The sequence below is a fragment of the Poecilia reticulata genome, linkage group LG4 (genome assembly GCF_000633615.1).
Source record: "Poecilia reticulata strain Guanapo linkage group LG4, Guppy_female_1.0+MT, whole genome shotgun sequence".
In the NCBI taxonomy this organism is placed as follows: domain Eukaryota; kingdom Metazoa; phylum Chordata; class Actinopteri; order Cyprinodontiformes; family Poeciliidae; genus Poecilia; species Poecilia reticulata.
The window spans coordinates 29,365,902-29,389,604 of NC_024334.1; the positions used below are offsets into that span (position 1 = coordinate 29,365,902).

The 23,703-nt window shown below is 39.1% G+C and overlaps 1 protein-coding gene across 1 annotated transcript in view; it reads left to right on the forward strand.

Annotated features, from left to right (window-relative positions):
• The first annotated feature begins 781 nt into the window (after window positions 1–781).
• Window positions 782–23,703, forward strand: part of faf1 (Fas (TNFRSF6) associated factor 1) — a 69,306-nt gene continuing 46,384 nt past the window's right edge. Inside the window, exons 1-7 of the mRNA XM_008407878.2 lie at window positions 782–841; window positions 3,761–3,829; window positions 6,758–6,804; window positions 8,844–9,157; window positions 9,627–9,718; window positions 9,973–10,064; window positions 17,848–17,953. Coding sequence (XP_008406100.1) covers window positions 782–841; window positions 3,761–3,829; window positions 6,758–6,804; window positions 8,844–9,157; window positions 9,627–9,718; window positions 9,973–10,064; window positions 17,848–17,953 — 780 coding nt within the window. The remainder of the gene's footprint in view (window positions 842–3,760; window positions 3,830–6,757; window positions 6,805–8,843; window positions 9,158–9,626; window positions 9,719–9,972; window positions 10,065–17,847; window positions 17,954–23,703) is intronic.

Here is a 23,703-nt window from a genome sequence, read left to right on the forward strand (position 1 = left end):
ATGGTGGTCATGATTTAGTAAGGCAGGACAGAAGGCTATAAGAGCCAGCTTTTTGCTTTAGGGTGAAATATAAAGGACTCTTCTTTATCGTGTGAAAAATACAATATTCACTGTAAGCATTAGTTTCATAGGTTTTATATGGTAAAAATAAATTGAAATGTGTTATTTTTTTAATTATGTTATCTATTTGTATCAACTTTTGGTCATTTGTATTGCCCATAACTTATACTTTTTTCACTCTTGAGTAATTTCTTTTACTTGAGTGAAACATGTTTAAGTTCCTCTATTCATCCCAGGTTGGTGTGATGAACAACCAGGACCATATCATCAGTCGTATTAGTATTTTATATGCACACGTATGCTTATGTTTACATATGAAGATTATTTAAGGAATGGTATTGAATAAACAGTAGTTTGGGAGGCGAAAAATCCGTGTATGGTTTATCTTTGGTTTGAGCAACATAATTCGAATCATGGAAAAGACCCGAAATTCCCATGATTTATTTCAAGCAGTCGCTCGAACGTTTTACGACAGTCGACATCACTTTACGCCAGCGGTAAAGCAATGGGCTAGCTGACAATAATGATTTGAGATAACCGGGCACAGTAACGTAACTTTACTGAACTTTGTCTGTTTTGAGGCTGTTAACTCCACGTTCACTTTAATATCTACAAATAACTAACATCACCCTGACAGCCGCCTCTAAGTGTCTATTTTTATCTGTACTCAGCGTCTGTCTGTGAGCCAGTGGAGAGGTATTGCTTTTAGCCAGTCATTGCTATGGCCTCCGACAGCGGCGAAAGCAACATGGATCGAGAAATGATCCTGGCCGACTTTCAGGTGGGTCCCTGTTTGTTTGTTTGTGGCATTGTTTACAGCTGGAAGCGTTTAGTATTCCCTGTGCTAAAATAAATTAAATGTCTGGCATGAGAAACAGCAACCCTGCTCGTCGGAAGCAGCAAGGATCTCCGAGTTAGCACACAGAGCTAACTTACTGACAGCTCGGAAACGGACTCTGAACACACTTGCTAACCAAAAACTCGGTGTTTACATTGCAGTCTACCGAAACTGTCGGGCCAAGAATGGGACAATACTGGTATTCAGCACCAGTTTAGCTGAAAATGGAGCTGCTGCACCCAATAAAACTATCAACTTGTTTACATATCGTCCCCTGTTGTTTCTGCAGTTTAACACTTGACGCTAAACGTCGACACATTCAGGATTTCTATCTCCAATCAACTCCAATCTGGATTCCTATTGTCTTCTTTTGAGTCAACTAGTCTTTTCAGCAACTCTAATCTGTGATCTTCTACCTATAAGTGCTAGCTAGACAAAGGACTGACCTCTTAATGTCTCCTCTACTGTCTATTCTGTCATGCAAACATATTTGGTTAAAAAATTGTTTAAAAAAAAAAATCAGGACAGCAACATTTATAACAGTAGTATTCACTTTAGGATTATTGCTTCCTGATAGCATAAAGAGCTACCTCATATAGTCATAGAAGATCAAAAGCAGAACCACTGTCAATTCTAGGGTTTTAATACAGAAAGGAATTGGTCAGAAATTGTCAACAGTTCTCCCATGATCAGCAAGTCAGCTACCAAAAAAAATCATATTTTCTATTTTTTTACTTTTAAAAATGCATCTAAACCAAAAATTCCTGCAATAATTTACAATAAATCCCTCAACTAGCAGATGGTAAATTTAATGCAATCTTTGAGTTTAATAAAATCAGATAGACTTTGATGTGTAAAATTGGAACTCTTGTGGCGAATTTACATCCACTTTAGCAGAGAATATCTCTTCTCTTTTTGGTGTTAAAGTCCTTATTAAGCAGTGTGGGGGAAGGTGAAAGTCTGAATCATCACCGAGGACATCAAAGAAAGCCATAAATCAGAATCTGCGTGGAGAAAACCCCAGAGTCTCCCAGTAATCTGTAGTTTTAGGATGAAGTCATAGTCTATTGGTTTGTAGACTTTGAAACACTGTTTATCTTAACCCTTTCTCTTAGTCTATAAACACAAAGAAAAGTAAGACTCAAAATTTGGATAGCCAGTCCACAATACTGACTCAATTATTACAGGTTCCTCTCAATAAATCAGAATATTTTTTGAAAAGTTAATTTATAAGTGAAACACTTTATAAAGACAAATTACTCTGAGATTGATTTTTTTCAAGGCTTTGTTTCTGTTGTGATGATTTACCCATTTTATTTTTACACAAGATTAGAATATTACACCAGGCCAGTAAGAAAAAAAATGGTTTAAGGAAAGTATGTTAAAATTACTAGAATCTAATATCAAGATTATTAAAATGCCTACTGAGCAGATGTCACCATGTCATAGACAAAAGTGAGATGAAAGTGGGAATGTTTGAAAAATTAAGCACACCTCAAAACCCTAGACATCAAATACAAAAATATAAGAATGATAAAGTGCATTATTTTATTTTTTTACAATGTAATGTAACAAAGGATCACTTGGAATAACTACATTCAAAACCAGTGTAACCAGATTATCTACCGATAAGCCACCATTATAATCACATAAACCCCTTAAAAATACACACATTTATACAGCAGTTTGACAACGCCCAATAGTTAGTGTGTTGGCACTGAGGTGAATATACTCAAACTTCTGACATCATCGTCAGAGCAAAGATTGTAATTACCAAACATCAAACATATCGGCACAAGTGATCAATCACACCTGTGATGAGCAATAATAATAAAAAAATGTTGCAATGGAAAGCATGTCACAATATTCAAAAAGACAACATTATGGAACTAGTCATGGAGTGGTTATTGGTTTTGAAGCTTACGATCCTTATAGTTATAGTGTCAAAAGATAAAATCAGTTAAGGCACATAAGAGCGAAATTATTTAATATTTTTCAAAGTTGGCGCTAATTTGTCTGTTTATATTTCCTACTATTTCAGGTTAGAGTTAAAAAAAAAAACTTATGTGTTTGACTAATATGCTTTCGAAAAGATGAAAAGTAGAAATTTTCAACTTATCAGTGCTTCTTCTTTCGCACACGTCATTCTTTAAATGTTGAGTCGGAAATGTTTGACATCAACAGTCAATGCTTAACATGTTCGGCTTTTCTGCATCTGGATCCTTTTTCCACTCATACTTTATTATAAATTTCAAAACCTCTCTAAGTTGGTTTGAAGTGGATACATAATTGTTTCACGCGAAAATGACCTCAGTATTACAATGTAATATTTTGCATCGACACACTTCTAATGACCTGCGAAACCAGTTCGCAGAGCTGAAACAGGTTTTATCGCCGGCAACCTGATAGTTATGTCTGATTGAATCCGAGAAGGACTTTGCAGTCAAAAGGGTCATTGCAGAAAATGAAACCTGCTGTTGAAGTTACAAGCAAAGGATGTTATGAAAAGATCCTGCTGCAATCAGCGCGTCTTATCCTAATGTGGTAAGGTTTTTAACATTACTTCAGTAAGTATAGGTGTTTAGTCCGAGTTACAAAAATCCAAAATAGATGCTTGATTGAAGGAAAAAAAAAAATCAGCAACTGAAAACTGATTCTTGCAAATTCCCACATCTCTGACAGGATCACCAAAGACTAGATTGGACAGATGTTGTGAACTGTTTTTAAATAAACACATCCTCAGGGGTAAAAAAAAAAAAAAAGAGAGCGCTACATTGCAGGGGACCTTCATTTTTCACGTTTCATGTTCCAGCAGCTGAATCTAATGCAACTTGTGTTTTCCATCTTTCTGCCCTCTCGCAGGCTTGCACTGGAATCGACAACATCGCGGAGGCAATCACTCTGTTAGAGCTTAATAACTGGGATTTAGTGGTAAGTTCGTTAGCTTCTGGCTCTGGGCTTCACTCTTGGACATTTAGTCCTTCAGTTCATGTAAAGTGCAAGTTTCCAGAGAGGTATTTATTTATTTTTTATTTTTTTATCATCGAGGGACACACAGTTTGCAACATTCCCCTGTTTAGGGAATGCTTCTCGCAAGCAGCCTTCATCTCAGCAGGAAGGTTGTTGTGAGACAAATGTGTAAGTCCTGTATTGTGTGAAGGAGAGACTGCAGTGGCCAGAAAGATCAGGTCCAGTCGGGTTTAGATCAATTCACGATGAGCCCCTTGCAGTGACGTCCCGTTTGGAAAGGGTCAGTCTATAATTAGATGCATGCTGGCAGCAGCAGCGCAGACAGTGGGGACTGGACTTTCTGCTGCTGTGGATCCGATGACTTGCATTTCCTCTGCAGTGGGTGTTGGTTTATATAAAACAAACACGAGGAAACAATAAATGTAGCAAATTACTGAATTATTTTGTTTCCAATCTTTTAGGTCTTTAGTTGAACCTATGTCAGCTCCATGGTTATTGAACGACGATGTCATCGTCCAAAGTCCTCAGCTGCACCCCAAGACTATGTTATTGTTAGGAATAGTGAATGCCTCACTTTCTGAAACTAGAACAGCTGCTGCCGCATGATAAAGTCTTGTCTGCTTTATCTCTTTTGACATAAAAGTTCACGTGTCCCTGTGAACTTTTACTCTTTAAGACTGAAACTAAAATAAATGTGGCTACTTGTCTTAGTTAGGTTGTAACATAAACTCTGCTGTTTTGCAGCATTGTAAAACCTGCGACAACAACACGTGACATTTTAGTTCTCCTGCTATTAAGTTTGCGTAGTTCTTATTGTTATACACTCAGCTGCTGCTCTCAGTGTCCCAGTAGGTGAGGATTATTGCGCTCAGGTATCAAACGTGCTTAAATAAAGCTTAAACTTAATAAATTGGGTTTATTGCGGGTTATATTTGATAGTTTTTTTCTTCATCTATTTACTTTAAAGATAACAGAGTCTGATTAGGCAAACAATAGGTTTTAAAACCTCTTTTACTTCTAAAGTACTAAATATTTTTAGAAAACTGTGTCAGAGCTTAGGATATCTCAGGAGGATGCCTGTTTATTTCTGGACTGTATGATTAATTACTGCTGTTGCACGGAGAAGTTAATAGGCCTACCGCAAGATCATGACTAGCTTGTCAGGAGATTTAAGCAGGCGGTGTTGTGGGTTTCTCTCATGCCTCGCTGCACCCAGGAAAAGAGGGCTTCCTGATTTAAAGGTTTTTTTTTAATTTTTTTTATAGAGTAATAATTTTTGTCTTCCAAAAACACACTGTGGAGTTTTGCCAAAGTCTTCAGCCTTGTTTACACAAGGGAGAGACCTTGAGCTCCAAAGCAAATGCTCTCCTAGTTGGGTTTGTTTAAACCTTAAAATTATTACAAATAACTTTCTCTTGCTCACTATTTGGAAACTGCATCACTAAGCATGTGCTTGTGCAGTCTTATGTGAAAGGGGCATTAACTTGGCCTGAAGAAAAGAGGACAAAACAAATATGAGAGATGGAATTTTGAGACAAATACCTGCAAGTCTAGCTTACAGAAAAATAAACACATTTTTTTAAAAAAATGTCATGTCAGCACTAGATAAAGACAGCACCAATCCCTCACTTCCCTCAGGAGCAGCTCCTCCTCTCCAGTGTTTGACTTGTGTCACCTTTGCTCATTGTTACATTCTGATGCAATAGAGAGCAGAAAGAGGGGAAAAAACACCTGCATCTGCTGTAGATTTAAAAAAGTTCATCCCAAGCTAACAAAATAAACACAAGATGCTAACAGGGTTTCTATGTAGTTTGGAGAAGTCTGGAATTTTATTTCACTATTTTTAAGGTCTGGGTAAACATGGAGGGGAATAAAGTCCTTTTTTTTTTTGCATTTTCAGACTTTTCTTCCTTGTTCTTCATTCCCTCATTTTGGTCTCCTTTGTTTATCTTTCTTTTCATCCTTCGTTTTTTTCTACCTTCTTCCATTTTGGTCTCCTTTTTTCCTCGTCTCCAGCATCCTTTGTGTCTTTACTTCTTTACCTGATTTTTTGTCCTCCCATTTTCGTTTCCTTATTCTTTCTTCATTTCCGTCCCACCTACCTTGTGTTCTTCATTCTCTCCGTCCTTGTTTTGTTTCTCTTTTACTTCCTGCTTGTCCTGTTTGTGTCCTTCTTTTAAAGTTTCCTTGTGTCCTACCTGTCTACATTCCTTCCTTCTTGCATTCTTCCCTTTCCTTTTTCTCTCATGTCCTCCCTTGTTCCCTTCTTGTTCTTCTCTTTATTTTATTACATGTACCCCCTTTTTCTCTTTTCTTCCCTTAAAAAACAGACATTGGACTCTGAAAATGCATGAACATTTTACATGAAAACCATCACCTGTGTTGAACAACACAACAGTGAGAACAGTCATCTTGGCACTGATTAAAAACATCTTTCATTTTAATTTAAAACATTTTTTCGCCTCGCCTGATGCTTTCAAGCAACACAGCTTGCTGCTGACGTTACATAACGTCTCCCTGTTGTTTTGTGTACAACAGTGATGGTTGGAGCGAATCAATTGTCCATTGAAACAAACGTTCACCTGCAAAGCTGACAGAGTTTGTATTTGTCTTTTCAGTGCTTCTTGTTCAGGCCAGCCTCTCTGAATATTCCAGCTCACACATTTTGACACAGTTGACATTTCTGAAAACACTAAGCCAGTGATGTCACAGTGTCCTGACGACACCACTGCCTCTCATCTCTGTGAAATAAGCTCCTTTAATAGTTGCTCTATTGTTTTAGATTACACAGATTGAATGTTGTGTGTTGCATTTGGTGATTTGGACAATACGTAAACAGATGGATGCAATTGCATTTTGTTGTAAAATGTAGTTTTGCTTTGTTTACAGGCAGCCATCAATGGAGTGATACCACAGGAGAACGGGATCTTACAAAGGTAACGACTGCTGACTGTTAGAGGAAGTCAATATTCCTAAGAGTCATTGGTATAAACTAAAATGATCTGCTTCAACAAGGCAATAAGGGAAATATACAATTTAAAAATTCAGAATTAATTTCAAATCAATTGTTAAACTCAGAATCTCAGATATCTCAGATATAATATAGATTCATTAGGTAGTACACTTTCAGCAATTACTGATGTTCATTTTTATGGTTATGTCTCTTGAAAACCTAAATTTATTTATTTATTTTTTCAAGATTATACGAGACCAAGGATTGTCAAAATAGTCAATATTCCAGTACGATCGACACTAGAATCTTTTACAAAGATGCTCACTTGAGTCCAAGTTGATATAAACTAGCCCCTGTCCTCATTTGCCCAAATTGTGGCAATTCTTCCATCAGCAGCACAGCAATAGCAGAGACGGCCCTCCCTCTCCCTGCAGCCGCTCACCTGACCAAAACAAGGAAGAGATTTAGGGTTGGATGAAAAACGCATCATGATATAAAAGTTTCATATCAGTCAATGTTGATAGTTATTGAGAATTTGTTTTATATTATATATGCCTCAGTAGTTACATTGATTTGTATGAACATGAATTTGGCAGGCAAATGGAAAGCGCACAATTAACGTAAGCAAATATTATTAAAATAGTTGTACGATTAAATCAGACATGCACACCTCCATAAAGAACATTAACATTTATGCTTAATTTTGTCTACTAGTTTGCAAAATGGGGAAGTGACACTTTCAAATTCTGCATTTTTCTAAGTGAGGGCTGAATTCCCCCTCACTTAATGGTGTTGCTCTAATGAAGGAAGTTAAAATATTGTCACATTGAATGATTGCATAATGTTTTAGTTGGAAACAGACCTTGTGCTTGCAAATGATACTTTAACCATATCAAGTATCTTTTTAAACATCAAATTTGACATTTTAATATCCTGACAACACAACTAAGACCAACGCATTTCAGTCTAATGCGTTGGAACAAATCTGTGTTTTGTGATGAGCTGATGGCATTTTACAGAAGGTAAACGTAAACCACAGTAGGTCCTTCTTTGGCTCTCTCGGATGCATTGAAGAGATATTAATAAAAAGACATGAAGGGCTTGAGGCCATGAGAATACTGCAGCTCTCTGTCGAGGACACAGATTGCTTTGAACGGAGGCTGGTTGGCAGTGTGACTGGTGGGCTACACGTTTACTAAATGGCTGGCTTTGTTATGAGAAGACCGCCGTTGACCAGTAAACAGCGATGATGTCAACAGAGGCCAGTCAGAAGGTACACCAGCACTAAAATAATTTCCCTTTCTGCTTGTGACCTCTTTTCCAGGCATTAGCAGAATTAGAAAAATGTCCCTGTTTGTACAAAGCACTGAAATAGATGTCTCTTCTGCATAGATGCAGAAGGTTTGGTTTGCTTTGGGATGGTGGCATTTTGAACTGTGAAATTGTACTGGTTACAGATATTTCCATGGCCTCAAGTTTTATTGTGGCAAGTTAGGGTAGAGATACAGACTGGATACTTTTTTTTTTTCTACGCATCTATAAAGATTCATTTATAGATGTTTGTAGTTTATAGATTTCTTACTGAATCAAATTTCCGCATTAACTCAAAAACATTCAACTAATCTGCAGAATTAAAGCACATAATGCAGCTCATGACAATGAAAAGAAAAGTGTAGGTTAATAAATGTGTAGCTGTGCTATCACGTGGTTGGGTTTCTTTGTTGGCGGGTCTGTAAGTGGTCCTGGTCCACCTCCAGGCAGAAACAGTCACTGAACTAAATAAAATGGAGCCTTTATGTAAAAATCTGTGTGTGCCTTCTTGAACCATTGATCATCTGAGAAAGCAGCACCAACAAATAAACGTATATTATAAAAGAAAATACAGGAAAAAAAAGACGTTTTGCCTTTTTTATCACCTCTTCATAATGTTTTTGAACTGAGACCCTTTTTTTTCTTCGTCTTTCTAGTATTATATAAATTTGACACTATAAATTACATCAGTCAACTGTGATCTCTGTGCAGCGACTTTACCAGCGAGGCGAGCCAGGCCACCATGTTCGGACCCCCCAGCCACTCAGAAGGGGCCGACGCAGAAGCAGCAGCAGCAGCAGCAGCAGCAGCAGCAACAGCAGCAGCAGCAGCAGCAAGAAGCGCGGGTCCGCCCCCTTCCTCATCATCTTCCTCCTCCTCTCCTCCATCGTCCTCCGCTTCAGCGTTTTGTCCCATCAGCCCTTCTACCCGACACATTGTAGAGCGCCAGCCTCGCATGATAAACTTCAGGGTGGAGTACAGGCAAAGATCAGTGGAGCTCGTCCTCGAGGAGAGCCGCACAGTCGGTGAGCACCGGAAGCATAACCTCACACTCTTGAGAGAAAAGATTGTGTTTGATAAAGATATGTCAAATACATAATCAGAGCAAGTTCAATAATTTCCAATTGCATGTTTTATCGTTTTTCTCTTTTCTTTCTCTTTCTACCAAAAACTGGTCTTCAGTCTGGTGCTTTGGTCTCAACCGGCCCGTTTGTGTTACCAGAACTGAAGGATATTTTGGATATTTAAAATGTCTTCCATTTCCAATGTCAATACATGTTCTTTATCATTTAAAGTTTGAAAAGCATTTCAAAACAACATTGAAATAATTTCTGGGACAATTTATCAAGTGCATCTTATTCTATCAAATGCTGTTTTTTTTCTGTTTTTTTTTTGTAGAGGTAATAGTTTTGACTTCAGCAAAAGAAAAACTTACAAGATTGTCCTCATTTTTACATCCCTGACCGTCCCCTTTAATTCTTATTAAATCCACAGGAGAAATTAAAGGGATCCTCCAGACAGAACTCGGCATTCCAGCATCCAAAATGCATCTGAAGGGATGGAAGAGTGGAGACGTGTCAGATACTGTGAGTTCATGATCTGGTTTTTAAAATTTGTTTTACTAGGAATTAAAACGACTCACAGTGGCAAGAATGAACTAAAAATGTAGCTGAAATGCTTCAAATCTGCTCCTCCTGTCTGTCTTTTTTGTGCATAGATTAGATTTTTTTTGTAACATTCATGTTTTTATCAACGTTAATGAAAACACAGTGAGGAAGAAAAAAGGTGTAATTAGTCTACTTCAGTTAAGAGAAGCATTTTTGTCATTGTGTGTACTCAGACGGTGCTGAGAAGTTTACACCTTCCCAAGAACAACAGCCTGTACGTCCTGACCCCAGACATCGCCCCTACTGCCAGCACCAGCAAAAACAGGTAATGTTCACTACCGCTGCTCAACATCTCTGCTTTTTCACGCTCCTTCATTAGAACTCATATTCGTTCCTCCATCCTGCCTCACAAGCAAAATACTTTGATTATAATACATGCAGTACCTGCTAGTGAACACCAGGTGGCAATATTTGCCCACTTATAGAGCAGAATGGAGCCAACAAATATCCTTGTCATTGATTTATCAGGATACGTTTGACCCGGCGTTGCACATTCATTTTCTCCCATCCGCTGTGACATTTTGAAAGGAGCATCAGCTGCCACAGTCCTTGTTATGTAAATAATCATTTCATCCCCTCCTTATGTACTAGTATTTTCTTTCAGAACATTGTTTCTTGTTTCTTGCCTTATATCTTGCGTTTCAGACATTTTGTGCAATGTCCATACAAATCACTCGTTTTTGCAGTTTCTTCTTTAAAGTACTTTGAAGCTATCAGGTAAATTCAATCGTAGAAATGTGTCTCTTTATCTTAGCCTCTTATTGTAAATTGATCAGGATGTGTTTGAAGTGAGAGTGGGCAAATAAAAGTGGACTAGAAGATTACGCAGACCTCACTGACTGGAGGATCATTTTGCTTGTTGTTATGACAGTTTATTTATTTTTTTGCAATTATTACATAGTTTATGGCAATTTTTTTATGCATTGAAATTCTTGTGGTGTTAGTCACGGTTTCTGGATCAGTAGACATATTTGGTGAAATAAGAAAGATGTCAAATAAAAAAGATTAGTTCCCAGGGACGTGGTCAGAACAATAATAATACACTTTCACATCACCATATGATGATTGTAAAAAAAAAAAAGGAAATAATAATCAATTCTGTATATTAAAATATAGTTATTTTTAAAGTGGGTTAAATCACTATATTTACTCAGCTCTTCTTTTCTTTCTTCCTTTGTTTAATAATAAAGTTATTTTTCTGAGTTACTACTTGGATAGGCTGTCGTCTGAAGCCATCCTCTTTTTTTGGCACAATATGTACAGTTGTAAGACAGTGTTCATAGTTTAACAGTGAATAAAAAACAAATGCTCCTTAGTTCTCACCCAAACAAGCATCCTCATGTCAGCAGAACCCTTGTGTAGTAAGTCATTTGGCAGTTTGCCTCTTTGCTCGCTAGTTAGGCTAAGTGGTAGTTATATTGTGTTGTCAGCTAATGGCCCTCATCTCCCCGGTTTTCCCTCCCCTGCGCTCTCCTCATCTTCTCACTCCCCCTCCGACTGCTGCGTCTTTTTTAGCAGCGCCGTTGCCATTCCTCCAAGTGTTATCGATATCATTTTGGGTGACAGGAGCTCATTATTTTGCAGCAGCTATTTCAGCTGCGGACAGTTGGGGCTGAAAGGCCCGGGTGGGCTCTCATTGCGTATGTTCATACGTTTGTGTATGTATATGTGCGTGTGTGTGTGTGTGTGTGTGTCTGATGACCCTGCTGTCAAACAGGGAGAGGATGGGTGACAGATCACAGAAAATGAGGGGAGCGGCCCCCCTGGTGGGAGAGCAAACAAGCTGTTAGCTTGGAATAAAAATAAACTGTTCTCACACCATATACCCACAGTGCGCTGACAATTAGTTTGCAGTGTCTGCAAATTTGTTGCAGTAAATACAGGCAGTCGGCTAAGCTCTCCAGGTAAGCTGGGGCACATTATTAGCATAACAGTATAGAATAGAATAAACATTTTTTGGACTTTGCTAATGGTTTATCCCAGATACTATTACAGCCGTGATTAGTAAGCTCAGTTCAGTGCTAGATGTGGGACAAGAAAGCAGTGAAAATATCTTATTTACACAAAAAGGAGCTAATTTAACTTTCCAGCTGCTTGTAAATCATGTAACACTAATTACTAAAGTTTTAATAATGTTTTAATGACATCAAAATGCAGATATTTTGATGTTTGTGCAAAGACTTAATCTATAGAATGAACACAAGCTAAATAGTTCAGAATGCTGTGACTTTTCTTGTTCTGCTCTTTGTACAGTGTTGCTAGGAGTCTACCAGGCTGGGTTAGCTGTTTAATTAGTCAGGCTATCTGCTCAGGTAGCCAGCCTGCACTCTGTTTGACTGCTGCTTAGGAGTTTCTGAAATGTGTGAGTTTTTCATGTCTGGAAGTATTTCTGTGTTTCTTGTAAGTGCTGGAAAGTAGCTATAGCAGCTGGCTTTCATCCAACTGACTGGCAGTGTGCAGAAACAGGTGTGGGAGGGGCAACTCCGTGTTATTCTGTGGTCTCAGCACTTTCTTTGGTTTCTCATTAAGCTGACTTTACTCTGCGGGAATGTTATGACGGAAAACTTTTACTGGTTTTCAACGTTTTATAACCTCTGTACCTAAAATCCAGTAACTAATTTATTCACTTGTTTCTTAATGTTTTGCTAAACAATATCATTAATGACACCTTTTTTTTTGTTTTTAATAAACGACTTCATGGCGTTCACTCGGCCAAGTAAAAAGCTTGCTCTTTAAAGCTAAAGTTGTAGTAACTGGTTTCTAAGACATCAAAACACCACAGCACAATTTGTAGCAATGTCAGCAATAAGACTGACAGGAACTCTGATTGTTAATGTTTTTTAAATATGTCTGTATCCCTTTGATATCTTATATTAGGCCATTTTTTTATGTATTGTGTGATAGTTTTGCTATTTTAAATAAACTTTCAGCTTAAACCTAAAAAAAAGTGGGAAATAAACGAGGATGTGTTGGCCTCTTGTGAAAAAGTAAAACTGGGCCAATAGCACACTAAAATTTAGCAAAGATGAGTTTAAAACAATCGATGCAGTATCCCTCAAATTAGAATATGGTCACTTGTGGGATTATTTTAGGAAAGGTTGACTTTATTGTATCTCAAACATAATGCCAGTTTTCTTCAAATTTATTATTATTATTGTACAAGATTTATTTTACTCAGTGCATAAATACAAAGCTTTTCATGAAATAACTAGATGGTGTAAAAACTCAGTTTCAGTATGAATTCCTCAGTCATTGTTAATCATATCAAGTGAGCAGGTCCACTTTTTTGAAGTAAAACGGTTACTTCCCAGAGTTGCACATCTGCATTAGTAATATCAATAAAATCACTCAAATTTAGTTTCATGGGTTTCATTTGCTTCAAATTGCAGCCGAGTGACAACGAAAATGTCCCATGATCGGCGTCTCCGGCGATCACTTTGTAGTGCCTGGTTCTCGCCGCACACACCTTCGCCGAACGGAGCTATTGTACGGAGCCGCACTGTCATTACGGTCGCGCTGAGCAAACTTTCCTTGTTCGTCTTGTTTGATTAGAAATAAATCTAGAGGCTTTTGGAGATTTTCCTCTGAGCACCAATCCTCCTCAGGTAGTTATTTAGTTAGCGATGTGATGTGCAGTTAGCAGTGCAGCGAGAAAGCCGGGGGTCTGAGGACGGCCATGTCAATGACTCTCTGTGAATACAAGAGAGTGTTGAGGAGGAGCTAATCTCCTGCATTAATGATGAAGGCCTGATGAATATTTCAATGGAGCCTGTTTCCTTTCTTGTTTATTCTTCGCTCCAGCTCCCGGCAGGCGTGTTTGCCAATGAAAGGTTATTTTAATTTGAACTCTCGACGAAGTTTAAAATCGCAGAAGGACTCATTAGGTTTTATGTGTTTGTGTTTTGTTTTCTTTGTTTCTTTTTTAAAAATTTGTCTTAGCTTCAGGTTCAGTCAGCTCTGTGAGAGCGATCTAGCTGCAGAAGCATAGAGCTGTCGAGGGAGAGCACTTATGAAGCTCGATGGAAAGGATTCGGCAATTAGCATCTTATGTAATTTTCGGACAAAATGGCAGACCAAAACAGAGCAGAGCCTGAGTGGTTTCACATTTTTCTGCTTTGTTGTGGATGTAAAATGTGGCGGAGGTAAGAAAGACATCATGTGTGCTTCTTGGTGCCCTCTGTGAAGGTATGACAGGTTAGCCCGCGTTCTCCTCAGTGTGTTTTTAAGCAATCTGAGAGGTAAAAGCACATGTTGCCAGCATATTTATGAAAATATAAGAGAGGTCATGTATAGTACAATCTCTGAGTGCATAGTGTGTCCTAGTGTTTTTGCAGGCACATGTCACATTGTGTGCATGCATGTGCATCTCTGTGTCTGGCAATACTTCTTTAATAAGGTCTGGAGTCTGCTCTGTGCCAGTGGGAGCCGCAGCTGAGACGACGGGCTTACCTCAGAATGAAACCAATCTGTTTAGCCTGCTCTTCTCCCCTGCACAACGCTGCCTTTTTGCTGTCCATAAAGTTAAATGACATTTCCCTCCCTCACCCTAATGCCCACGTCAAGAGCCTCCAGAGATGTTGCGGGCTGACCTAGATGTCACAGACTGTGTGTGTTGAGTGAGAAAAAGACCTCTGTTGGCGGAGGCAAACACAAAGACATCCGTATTTCAACCCCAGACAGCTTCGGGGGCCTGCTTCGGCGCATCGATGGGAGAAAACTCCCCAAACCGCAGATGCAGCCACCACAATTTATTTGTGCCAGGTTTACGACTTTCGTAGAACGTTAACCTGCTGATGCTGACTGTAGATCATTCTGATTCATTGATTTTTGAGGACATAAGAAGAGCATTCAAAATATTTACTTATAGCGTTTCTGTCGTGAGTGGCTGTCGGTTGCATTGGACAAAAGGAGATGTCACACTGTGTGTGAGAGAGAACAGTCACTGTAAAACAAAACTATTCATTTAAAATATAAAAGGATTAGAGTTGAATTTTTAAACAATCTTTAGGACTTTATATTAGAGGGCAGCTCTACTAACACTGTCCTGGTGTATACTCTAGTGTAGATCATTTGGACCCTTATCTTAACTCTAACATTTCCCAAAGTCCGCCAGTATTTCCAAATCTTGCGTTTTTATTGACAGACTGAAGTTGAAACATTTGAGCAAAAAAATAATTAAAAAATAAAAATCTAAATCTTTGCTGTAAAATGTTCTGTCATCCTGTTATCTGCCGAGTTTTGCTCTCCACTGCAGCCTGAAAGAATCATAAACCCGTTTTGACATGTCATAAGAAGTGCTGTTCAAGCTAGCTTTAATTTTTTAGGCACCTCTCTAATACTTAAAATAGCAAACTGTCGAATAATCTTCTCTCAGAACAACTTCTGAACTCCTTTGGGTTGAAGTTGTTAAGAGTCAAGTCAGTGAGATCTGGCAGCATTTAAGAACGCTGCGTTTTTAAAACGCTTAAAACTGGACACCGGTCAGGGCTGACCATCGTGGAAATCAGCCGATTGTGGTGAACATCTTAGCCCATCTCTACTTGAAGCACGCTTGTCTGGTTTATATGTATAAATATATTTATTTATGCAGCAGACTTCTTTAAACAGATGGCAAATTATAAAAAAAATGACTCATTATGTATGACAGATTTTTTTTTTAATATATTTCCTGCAGAATGCATTTGATGTTTGAAGTGACTATATTTGTTGTATAGAACATTACAAAAAAAGTAAATCTTGAACAGAACTCTACCCACAAATGCACCAAATGTTTTGTCAGCCTGCCACAAATGACTGATAAGATGTTCCTTCTTTGCTTGGAAGGACAGAGTAACACTTCCTCTCAGTTTACCCTCTATCTCTGCCTATTTAGGAGTTTAGCTGCCTGCCAGCAGCAGCTCGGGACCGTGTCCAAACATAATCATGATATTAGCTAGATCCTTATTTATGTGTCCCTACCCCTTCTATTTCTCCTCATTCTCTCTCTCTCTCTCGCTCCCTCTTTTGCAAACACACATACACAGCCGTCCTTCATCCTTCTGCTCAGCCCCATTACATATGCATCCATCCTTCCCACTTCCCACTTTTCCAATCTTCTCCAGTTAGCTACAACAAACATTACATTTACATATTGATTTCGTAGTTTTAGTCAATGTAAATATGCTGTCATTACAGTAAATTTGAGCTTCTGTTAACATAAGCTCGTCCAGATCTGCACAGATTAAGGGTGTGATTGCATAATTAATGTGTGCGCAACATATTAATTCCCTCATCCTTCTCTTTCTCTAAAGTCTTCCTCCTCTCCTTGGTTTCTGAGCCCTGATTAAGTGCCTGTTTCGGCCTTTAAGCCTCCCATTGCTATTCACCCTCACAGACCCAGCGTTTGCTCAAAACGCTACTTAACCTCGCAGCTTATTGTAAATGAAGCCTCCAAAAGTTGAATCCCCTCCATCTTCGCTTTTTTTTTTTTTGCTCCATTTCTCAGACATTGCCGTAAGTTACTTTGCGAGTTATTGGTGCTGGTCCAGAAACGACACGTCACGACAGAGATTACCTGTAAACACTCTCTGCTGGCTATATTCAGTGTTTCTATTGGTCGAAATAAAAGCTGCAATATTTTGCCGTTGCATTTTATTAGTAGAAGATCAAATGTTTTCACTTATTGTAAGCAACTTAAAAATGTTTGATGTTTTGCAGATGTTATTTTGAAGTTTTTTTGTATTTTATCTACCAAGTATGTTAAAATTTTTCTACCACAGACTTCAATGCCTTTTGTTGAGATTTTATGTGATAGACCAACACAAAGGAGAGTGTAGATGTCGCTTGAAAGGATGAGGAGGTGTTTTTTTTTTTTTTGAGAAAGTTATTTAAAAAAAAATCAATTAAAAAAATCAATTTTTTGCGGTTTTCCACAAAACATTTTGGTGGCACAGGAGAGAAGATGCTCTGGCCAGATGAGGCCAAAATTGAGCTATTTGGACTACGTGCAAAACTAACATTACGCATCACTTTGAACACAACATTTCCACTTTAATTCACATCATGGTTTTCTTTGTTAGGCACACGGTAGCTGCTTGGAGGTGAAGGTAACATAAATGGAGCTAAATAAAGAACAATTATGGACAAAAACCTGTTGTCAAACATACAATCAAAACTACAGTGGAATGCTTTAGATCAAATGTATTTGTGTGTTTAAAAGTCCAGATTCAACTGATTTTCTGTGGAAAAAAATGAGAAGAGATGTTCACAGACGCCTTCTGTCCAATATAAGTGAACTTGAGCAGCTTCTATTAGAAGTGTAAAGGTGGTAGAGGCCAATATACCGCTCAGTAAGGATTGAAAACATTATGCCAAAAAATCAAAAGAAGAAAAAAAGAAAAACCACGTATTATTTTCTGTATATTTTACAAGTATTGACTAATTTGTGTTCACTGATCACAAAAAAATTCAATGAGATTTGAGATCGCACGTGAAGATGTTAAAGGGGTGAGAACGCTTTTGTATGGCTGGGTAAGCAGATTTAGCATAGGTAGGAAGAAAGCATCAAATGAGCAATAATGCATACAGTTCAATAATTTTACTTGCCATAATAGTTGTTGGTGCCCCACCTAAGCACATCATTAAAAAGTGGTCAGCTACTGTAGTTTGTGCTACATTCAAGTCTGCTTCAGAGGGATCATGGGGTTTTGGAGATGAACGGCTGAAGGCTCTCCTGGGTTTGTTGGCAGTAATACAGGTTGATGGGCTCCATGCTGTTACTGTGCAGGTGGTCATGTTGCGAGAAGCCTGCTGTGCTGAGCGGCGCTCTGGCCAGACTTGTTAAGACACGACCAGTAAAATGGCCGACGGGCCCCTGGAGGAGGCACCCACTTTGCTGGGGGCCAGCAGGTCACTCTTGCTCGACAAGTTTCAGCTTGCCTAATCTTTGTCTCAGAGATAATGTTTGTTTTTACTTGCATCTGTCTTTTTTTTTTTTTTTTTTGTCATGTGTCATTATTACGTGTTGCCTCCTTTGGTTTAATTAGCTTTTTGTTTTTCTTGTCATTTAGTGCACTTCAAGATTCGCTAAATCAGAACTTCCTGCTGGTCATCAGCCACCGTGAGGCTCAGAGGGACTACAGCCTCAATTTTCCCGGCTCCAAAACTATACAAGAGGTAAGACGCCACAACAGCATGCGAGCACCGACCCTCACAGACTCGTACAGAAGTTCTCTGTAACGCACCCACAGGCTCTCACCTCCATAATATTATTGCACCTGATTCTCATTTCCCCATAACATGGCTTTCCTTCTATTTGCCAAACATTGCTAGTCTATCTCTGCCATCGATTCATTATTCATCACAAATGATCACATTTCGGAGCACATAATTACTCTCACAGCTGTGGTCTGGTACAACCCCCTCTTTCCTCCTGCTCCCAGTACACACTGCGTCTTTTTCCCTTCTTCCTCCAACCCTGCAGACTGGAGAGGCAGTTTAAATGACTGAACATTGTTTGATCAAGGCAAGCGGGAGCGTTCAAAAAGTCCTTTCGTTCTCTTCGTCTGAAACTAAACAGTAGATTTGGCTGCGTATGAAATATTAATCCCGGACCCCGTGTGAAGGCACAGGTTGTTCTATCTGCATTGAAAGCAGTTTAAAGGTTATGAAACATGTGGGTCCATGTGCCTATGCAGATGAGTGTGTGTTTGTGCGTCAGTGTTTGTGAGCTGGAACCGTCTTGTCTGCACGTACATACATCCACTGCCCCGGTCTCACCTCATCTGCAAAAGGGAGACCTGAGTAGACGTTATTCATAATTAATGACACGTACTCTGCCGTCTCGATTTTGGAAATGCACTTCACAAAGTGAAATCAGGTGGAATCATCACTCTGCAACAGTAAATTAAGAAATTCATCCTTTTTTTTCTTCTAAGAGATGCACCAGTCAGAGTTCGAAGATTTTCTGTTATATGGAAAGAGCTGACCTGCTGATGCAGATTTTTACAAAACAAAGTTTAAGTTTCAAAGTGTCTCCAGCGTCTTATACTAGCAAGTTGTATAGCAAGCATTATTAAAGCTTCTGTCTCTGCATGCATACGCTGAAATATGTTGGTGTGTACGATGAGAGGGTGAAACTCAAAAGCCGAACCTTTGCTGCTTTCTGTTTGGTGTTTTTGTTATTTTCTGTATAAAATATTTTCGAATAAATATGTTTGATTATTTTTTGTTTCGGATTAAGTTGATTGATCGACCTGTGAAAAATATCAAGCGGTGTGACTGCTGCTCTAGCATATACCTGATTATTATCCGCTTTTTCTAAAGGATTGACAGCCTGTTACTTTGCTTCCCTCTCGTTGAGATTCTGTCTCTGATGTGAGTCTGCTTCAGCAACAAATCGCACATCGGACATCTCATGTTGCACACTGGGACGTTAAACTCCCCAGATCATTGAAATAACCCCCTTAGAAAATGATGTTTCCTTTAATATGTCTTCTTGCATCTTTTTTGTTTCCGACTCCATTCTGAAAAAACCTAACCTGAATATCGATAACTTCAATCTCTTCTTCACTTAGTTATAACTTCCACTCTGAGGGATGTTGTATGATCACCTCAGAACGGTGAAGCTGGAAATCAGCTAATTCCCATCGCCTGATATTGTTCTCTCTCTGGTTAGTATCAGCTGCTTCTGTGTCTTTAGTAATATCATCAGGAATCCGGTGTTCTCTCTGGTTGTCATGTTTTACATCCAAACTAATTATTAAATCTCAAAGCAAAAGTCAGCCATTCATCTGCATTGGTCTGTGCAGCCACTGTGGTTAATTCATGGACCCTCCGTAGAGCGGAAGAACACATGATTAATAATCAGGCTTCTAGCGGAGCCTGTAATGGTGCTAATTGATTAAATTAGTTTGACTAGCTTCTTAACCGGAGGCCGCCTGCTCTCCCTGGACGTCCTTCGCGCTCTACAATTTTCTCCCCATTTCAACATCTTTTACCTTTTTTTTTTTTTTTGTACTTTCACTCTCCTCTAAGGCAGATGGTTTTGATGAGCACCCACTGTGAACCTTAAGTGTTTCTGCTGGGATTACAAACACAGGGGAGGGGCCCCTGTGGTGTGGGAGTGGGAGCTGCGGTCACAGAAAAGAGACCGAGGGGTGTTAGCTTGGTGGGGGGTGCCGTAAGAGGCAAGAGCGGACAGAGAAGGGACAATGTGGGCTTAAACAGGCCTCCATGTCGCGGTCTTTTCCTTACACATGTTTGTCTTTAGACATCTGAAAGTCCCCTGCTGAGAAAATGAGACCTAGAACTTTAACCTGCACACATGAGATGTGCAGGCAGCGAACGCATAGTCTCTAAAAAAAATGGCGCTGTGCGCAAGAAGTGGAAAAATATCCACCTCATGTAATATCATGTTCAGCAAGGTCGAAGCTGCTTTGTCTGACTTGTTTATGATAAAGGTAATGTATAAGAGAAAGTTCTGACTGAAAAACAATAAAAATAGATACTTGGAGCTATGTTCTAGAGCTGAAGTTATTTCTTTTCGCTTCCATTAAAAAAGATTGTAACGTTTTCAGCCTGTCTGAGTCTGTTTTTCCTCACCTCTGGCTTTGCCAAAGGGCTTTTTTCCATTGCTAGTTTCTTATTTTCTTAGCTTAGGATCTTCAGTCCTGTCTGTGCATATCAGTAAAGAAAGAGTCTTATCTTCTCCTTTTATTTATTTTGGCCATAGAATCCCAACAACCTTCCCTTATCCCTGCGTTTTCTATTTCGTCTTTCTTTACGCCTCCCCCAGCGGCCCTCCTCAACCCTTCTTTTTTTTCCCCCTCTTTTCCATCCTTTAAACCAAAGTTTGTGTTGGTTCTTGATTGGCATAACCAGACAAGAGTTTGGGGTGGGGTGGGCTATGTTGCTGGCTAGCTTCTGGGCTAAGCTGCAGAGCAAATGTTTGCCAGGGGAGTACTGGGTAGAATAGGGCTGGCTGCTGGGTCTCAGTTTGTCCGTGACCAGACCAGTTGTACTGGGGATTCTTCCCTCGTCTAGTGCCCCATCCTCCCCCTGAGGCCCCATCCCTCACACTGCAGCTGAGAGACATAGGGGACCAAACGCAGACAGAGGCTGCGAGACTGAGAAAAGCAAGGCTGGATGGGAAGCAAAATGAAAGAAAGGCATCTGGTGCTTAGATGGGATGAAGGGAAAGAACAAGAGAGATTGAGAGAAAGAGCTTGTGACTGTTTAATGGAAACCTTTCCTTCTCTTTGATTTGCTTCCAGCCAGGGATTATAGGCAATTGGCATTTACAATGATTGGATCGTTAATTTTGTCGTTGGGTGTACTGGCCAGGAGCTGAGTCTCCTTTATGTTGGAGAACTCAGAGACGTACATTCGGTTCTGAAATAAATACAGGCCACTGTGCATCTATGCAGACATTTATGACGGCCATTTCATTTCATTACCTGCTGATTTCCTGCAGAATGCTTATTTTACTTGTCAGGGGACTAATTACCTGAAACACTGCATTCTGGTGATAGCTGTGAAAGTCAGGAACTGAACTATTTCTAATTGAATTAGTATTTTATGACTTTTAAATTATATCAACGTGATTTTTTTTTTGTTGTGGATCTGTTGTGGATTTTTTAATCATTCATTCATTTTCTGTTTTCAACAAAAGGAGACAATATTTTAGTTGCCGTTTGGGAGAAAATATAGTCATTTATTGAAACAATATTTTTTTTCACATTTTATTGAAACACCAATTGTGTCCAATTTGCTGTAAGATTGCTTAGTGGTACTTCATAAATCATCACAAGCGTTTCTTTTTTTTGCAGTTAGAAAAATTTTTCTACTTTCTATGACTTTTATTTTCAGCTTTTTTCTCTGATTCTCCTCTTTCCTTTTGATTTCATATTCTTACCACGTTTATTTACATGTAAAATGCGTGTATTCTTATTATTTTTTTCATTTTCATGAACCTTATTGAATCTTTGCATGTTGGAAAGTGCTCTAAAAAAGTTGAAATGGAAGAAACAAAAATGTAAAATTTGTCTCATTTATGTATTTCCACAGCATTATAAATCTGCATTTAAAATACCACCATTGACTTTTTAGGCTTTTTTAAAAAAATAAAAAATCATAATTTAGCTTTATTATGAAGGTAACTTGATGCTTTTAATCTTCAAGTTATTTATTAGAATAGTTTCTCCATCATAAGTTACCAATTAAACAGTTCTCCTAATTTCATGTAAATTGTGTTTTCTATAGTTTTCTTTCTAGAGATCTAAAATATAAGTAATGTTAAATTAGTTTCAGTTTGACTTGTCGCTCTTGGTAGACAGGGGGCAGCATTAGACAGTATTGCTTCGTTTATGGTGTTTGTAACAAAAAAAAAAAAGTAATTTACCTGCAGTATTTCCGAAAAGATTTCTGTCTGCTGTTGAGTTATTTTGTTCCAAATTCCTTTTTCTTAAATAACATTTTGTTGTCATATGGTCTCGCCAAACTCTCATAATTGCACCGTATTTTTGCACGTGTCGGGAGAGGACGGCACATATCCTCGCTGTGTGGTTTCAGGTGGGCAGGCCGGCTGTTTCGCTGTGTTTTCTTTCAGCGCCGGGATTAGATTGTCCTCCGCCAGGTGTCTTTTGCTGTCTGTCTCCGCTCCGCTCCGCCGCCACCTCTCACCTTCGCTCTCTTTGTGGTGGGCGTCAGTTTGTTGTTTCTCTGATGCTGCTTTAACCTCTGACTGCAGCCTCTTCATTACTAGTGTTTATGCCTCTCCTTTTCCTCCCTTCCCACCCCCCACTGCCGTTCATCGGCCGGCCAGCCGGTCAGTCAAATCCCTGTAGTCTGGCTGGTCAAACATAGATATTACACTCTGTAATAACACTGGCCACCCGCTTTGACCCCAGCCTGCTATCTTGGCCAGGATGTCTCTTCATAAGGATGGACTCGGAGCGGAGTGATGTGGGATTTACAAGAGAGAAGCAAAGTGCCACTCATTTATCATTGTTCTTTTAAATTGTCTCTCCTTGTTTGTACTGTAAATTGCTTCACGCTGTCAGGTTCAGCACAAATATAATATATCTTCTCAAAGGGATTGATAACTCGGATAAAATATTTACTCATCTCGACAAAAAGATATTCATATCCAGGTGTGATTACATGGGCATAATTTGTAATAAGAACATTGTTTGTCCCCAAAATTAATACACTGTTTTGCAGATTCTTTCCTTCGTAGCCTAAATTTGCTTTTGTGTGTTTGTAGCAGTCTTTAAACTTCCACCTCCATGAGCTGCAGCTCGAAGTTTATAGAAGGACTTCTCTATCTTCGGTGCACGTTACAAAGACAGGCTTTGCTCCATGCACGGTGGGATCTTTCCTCTACAATAGGTAGTTTTTTCAGCGTCGGCGTCCTACCCCGCGGGGCCCGAATGTCAGGATTCTCCCGAACAAACTCGCCAGCACCCGCCATCATCAGAACTCAGGCGCTAACTTGGGGCTTTGATCTGCTTTGACTGGCGCACATTCGGGCTGGCGTGAGGGCTTTAAACCAACAACCCACCGGAGGGTTTAACGCGGCTCTTGGTTAGAGAGCCGCTGCTGGCTGCTAACTGTTTAAAACCAAGGAATGTTATTAAGTGATGCTGATACGGGGTCTGCACATGAATGGGAGAAGAGAAATACTGTTCATTTCAGAGTGTGTGGCTGTTGTTGCTGGGAATTAGCTGAGGCATCTGAGGAATGCTGACAACACTGGCTCTATTTTTTTTGTCTTGTCTTATCCTTCTCTGCTCTCTGCCTCCCTTCTAATTTTTCTATTTAACCTTTGAATGGCAGATTAGTAATAACATATGAGCCCTATTTGTTTATTTATCTTCAGGAAACAATTATAGCCGCACTTTCCAGTAAAAAAACGATTCATAGCA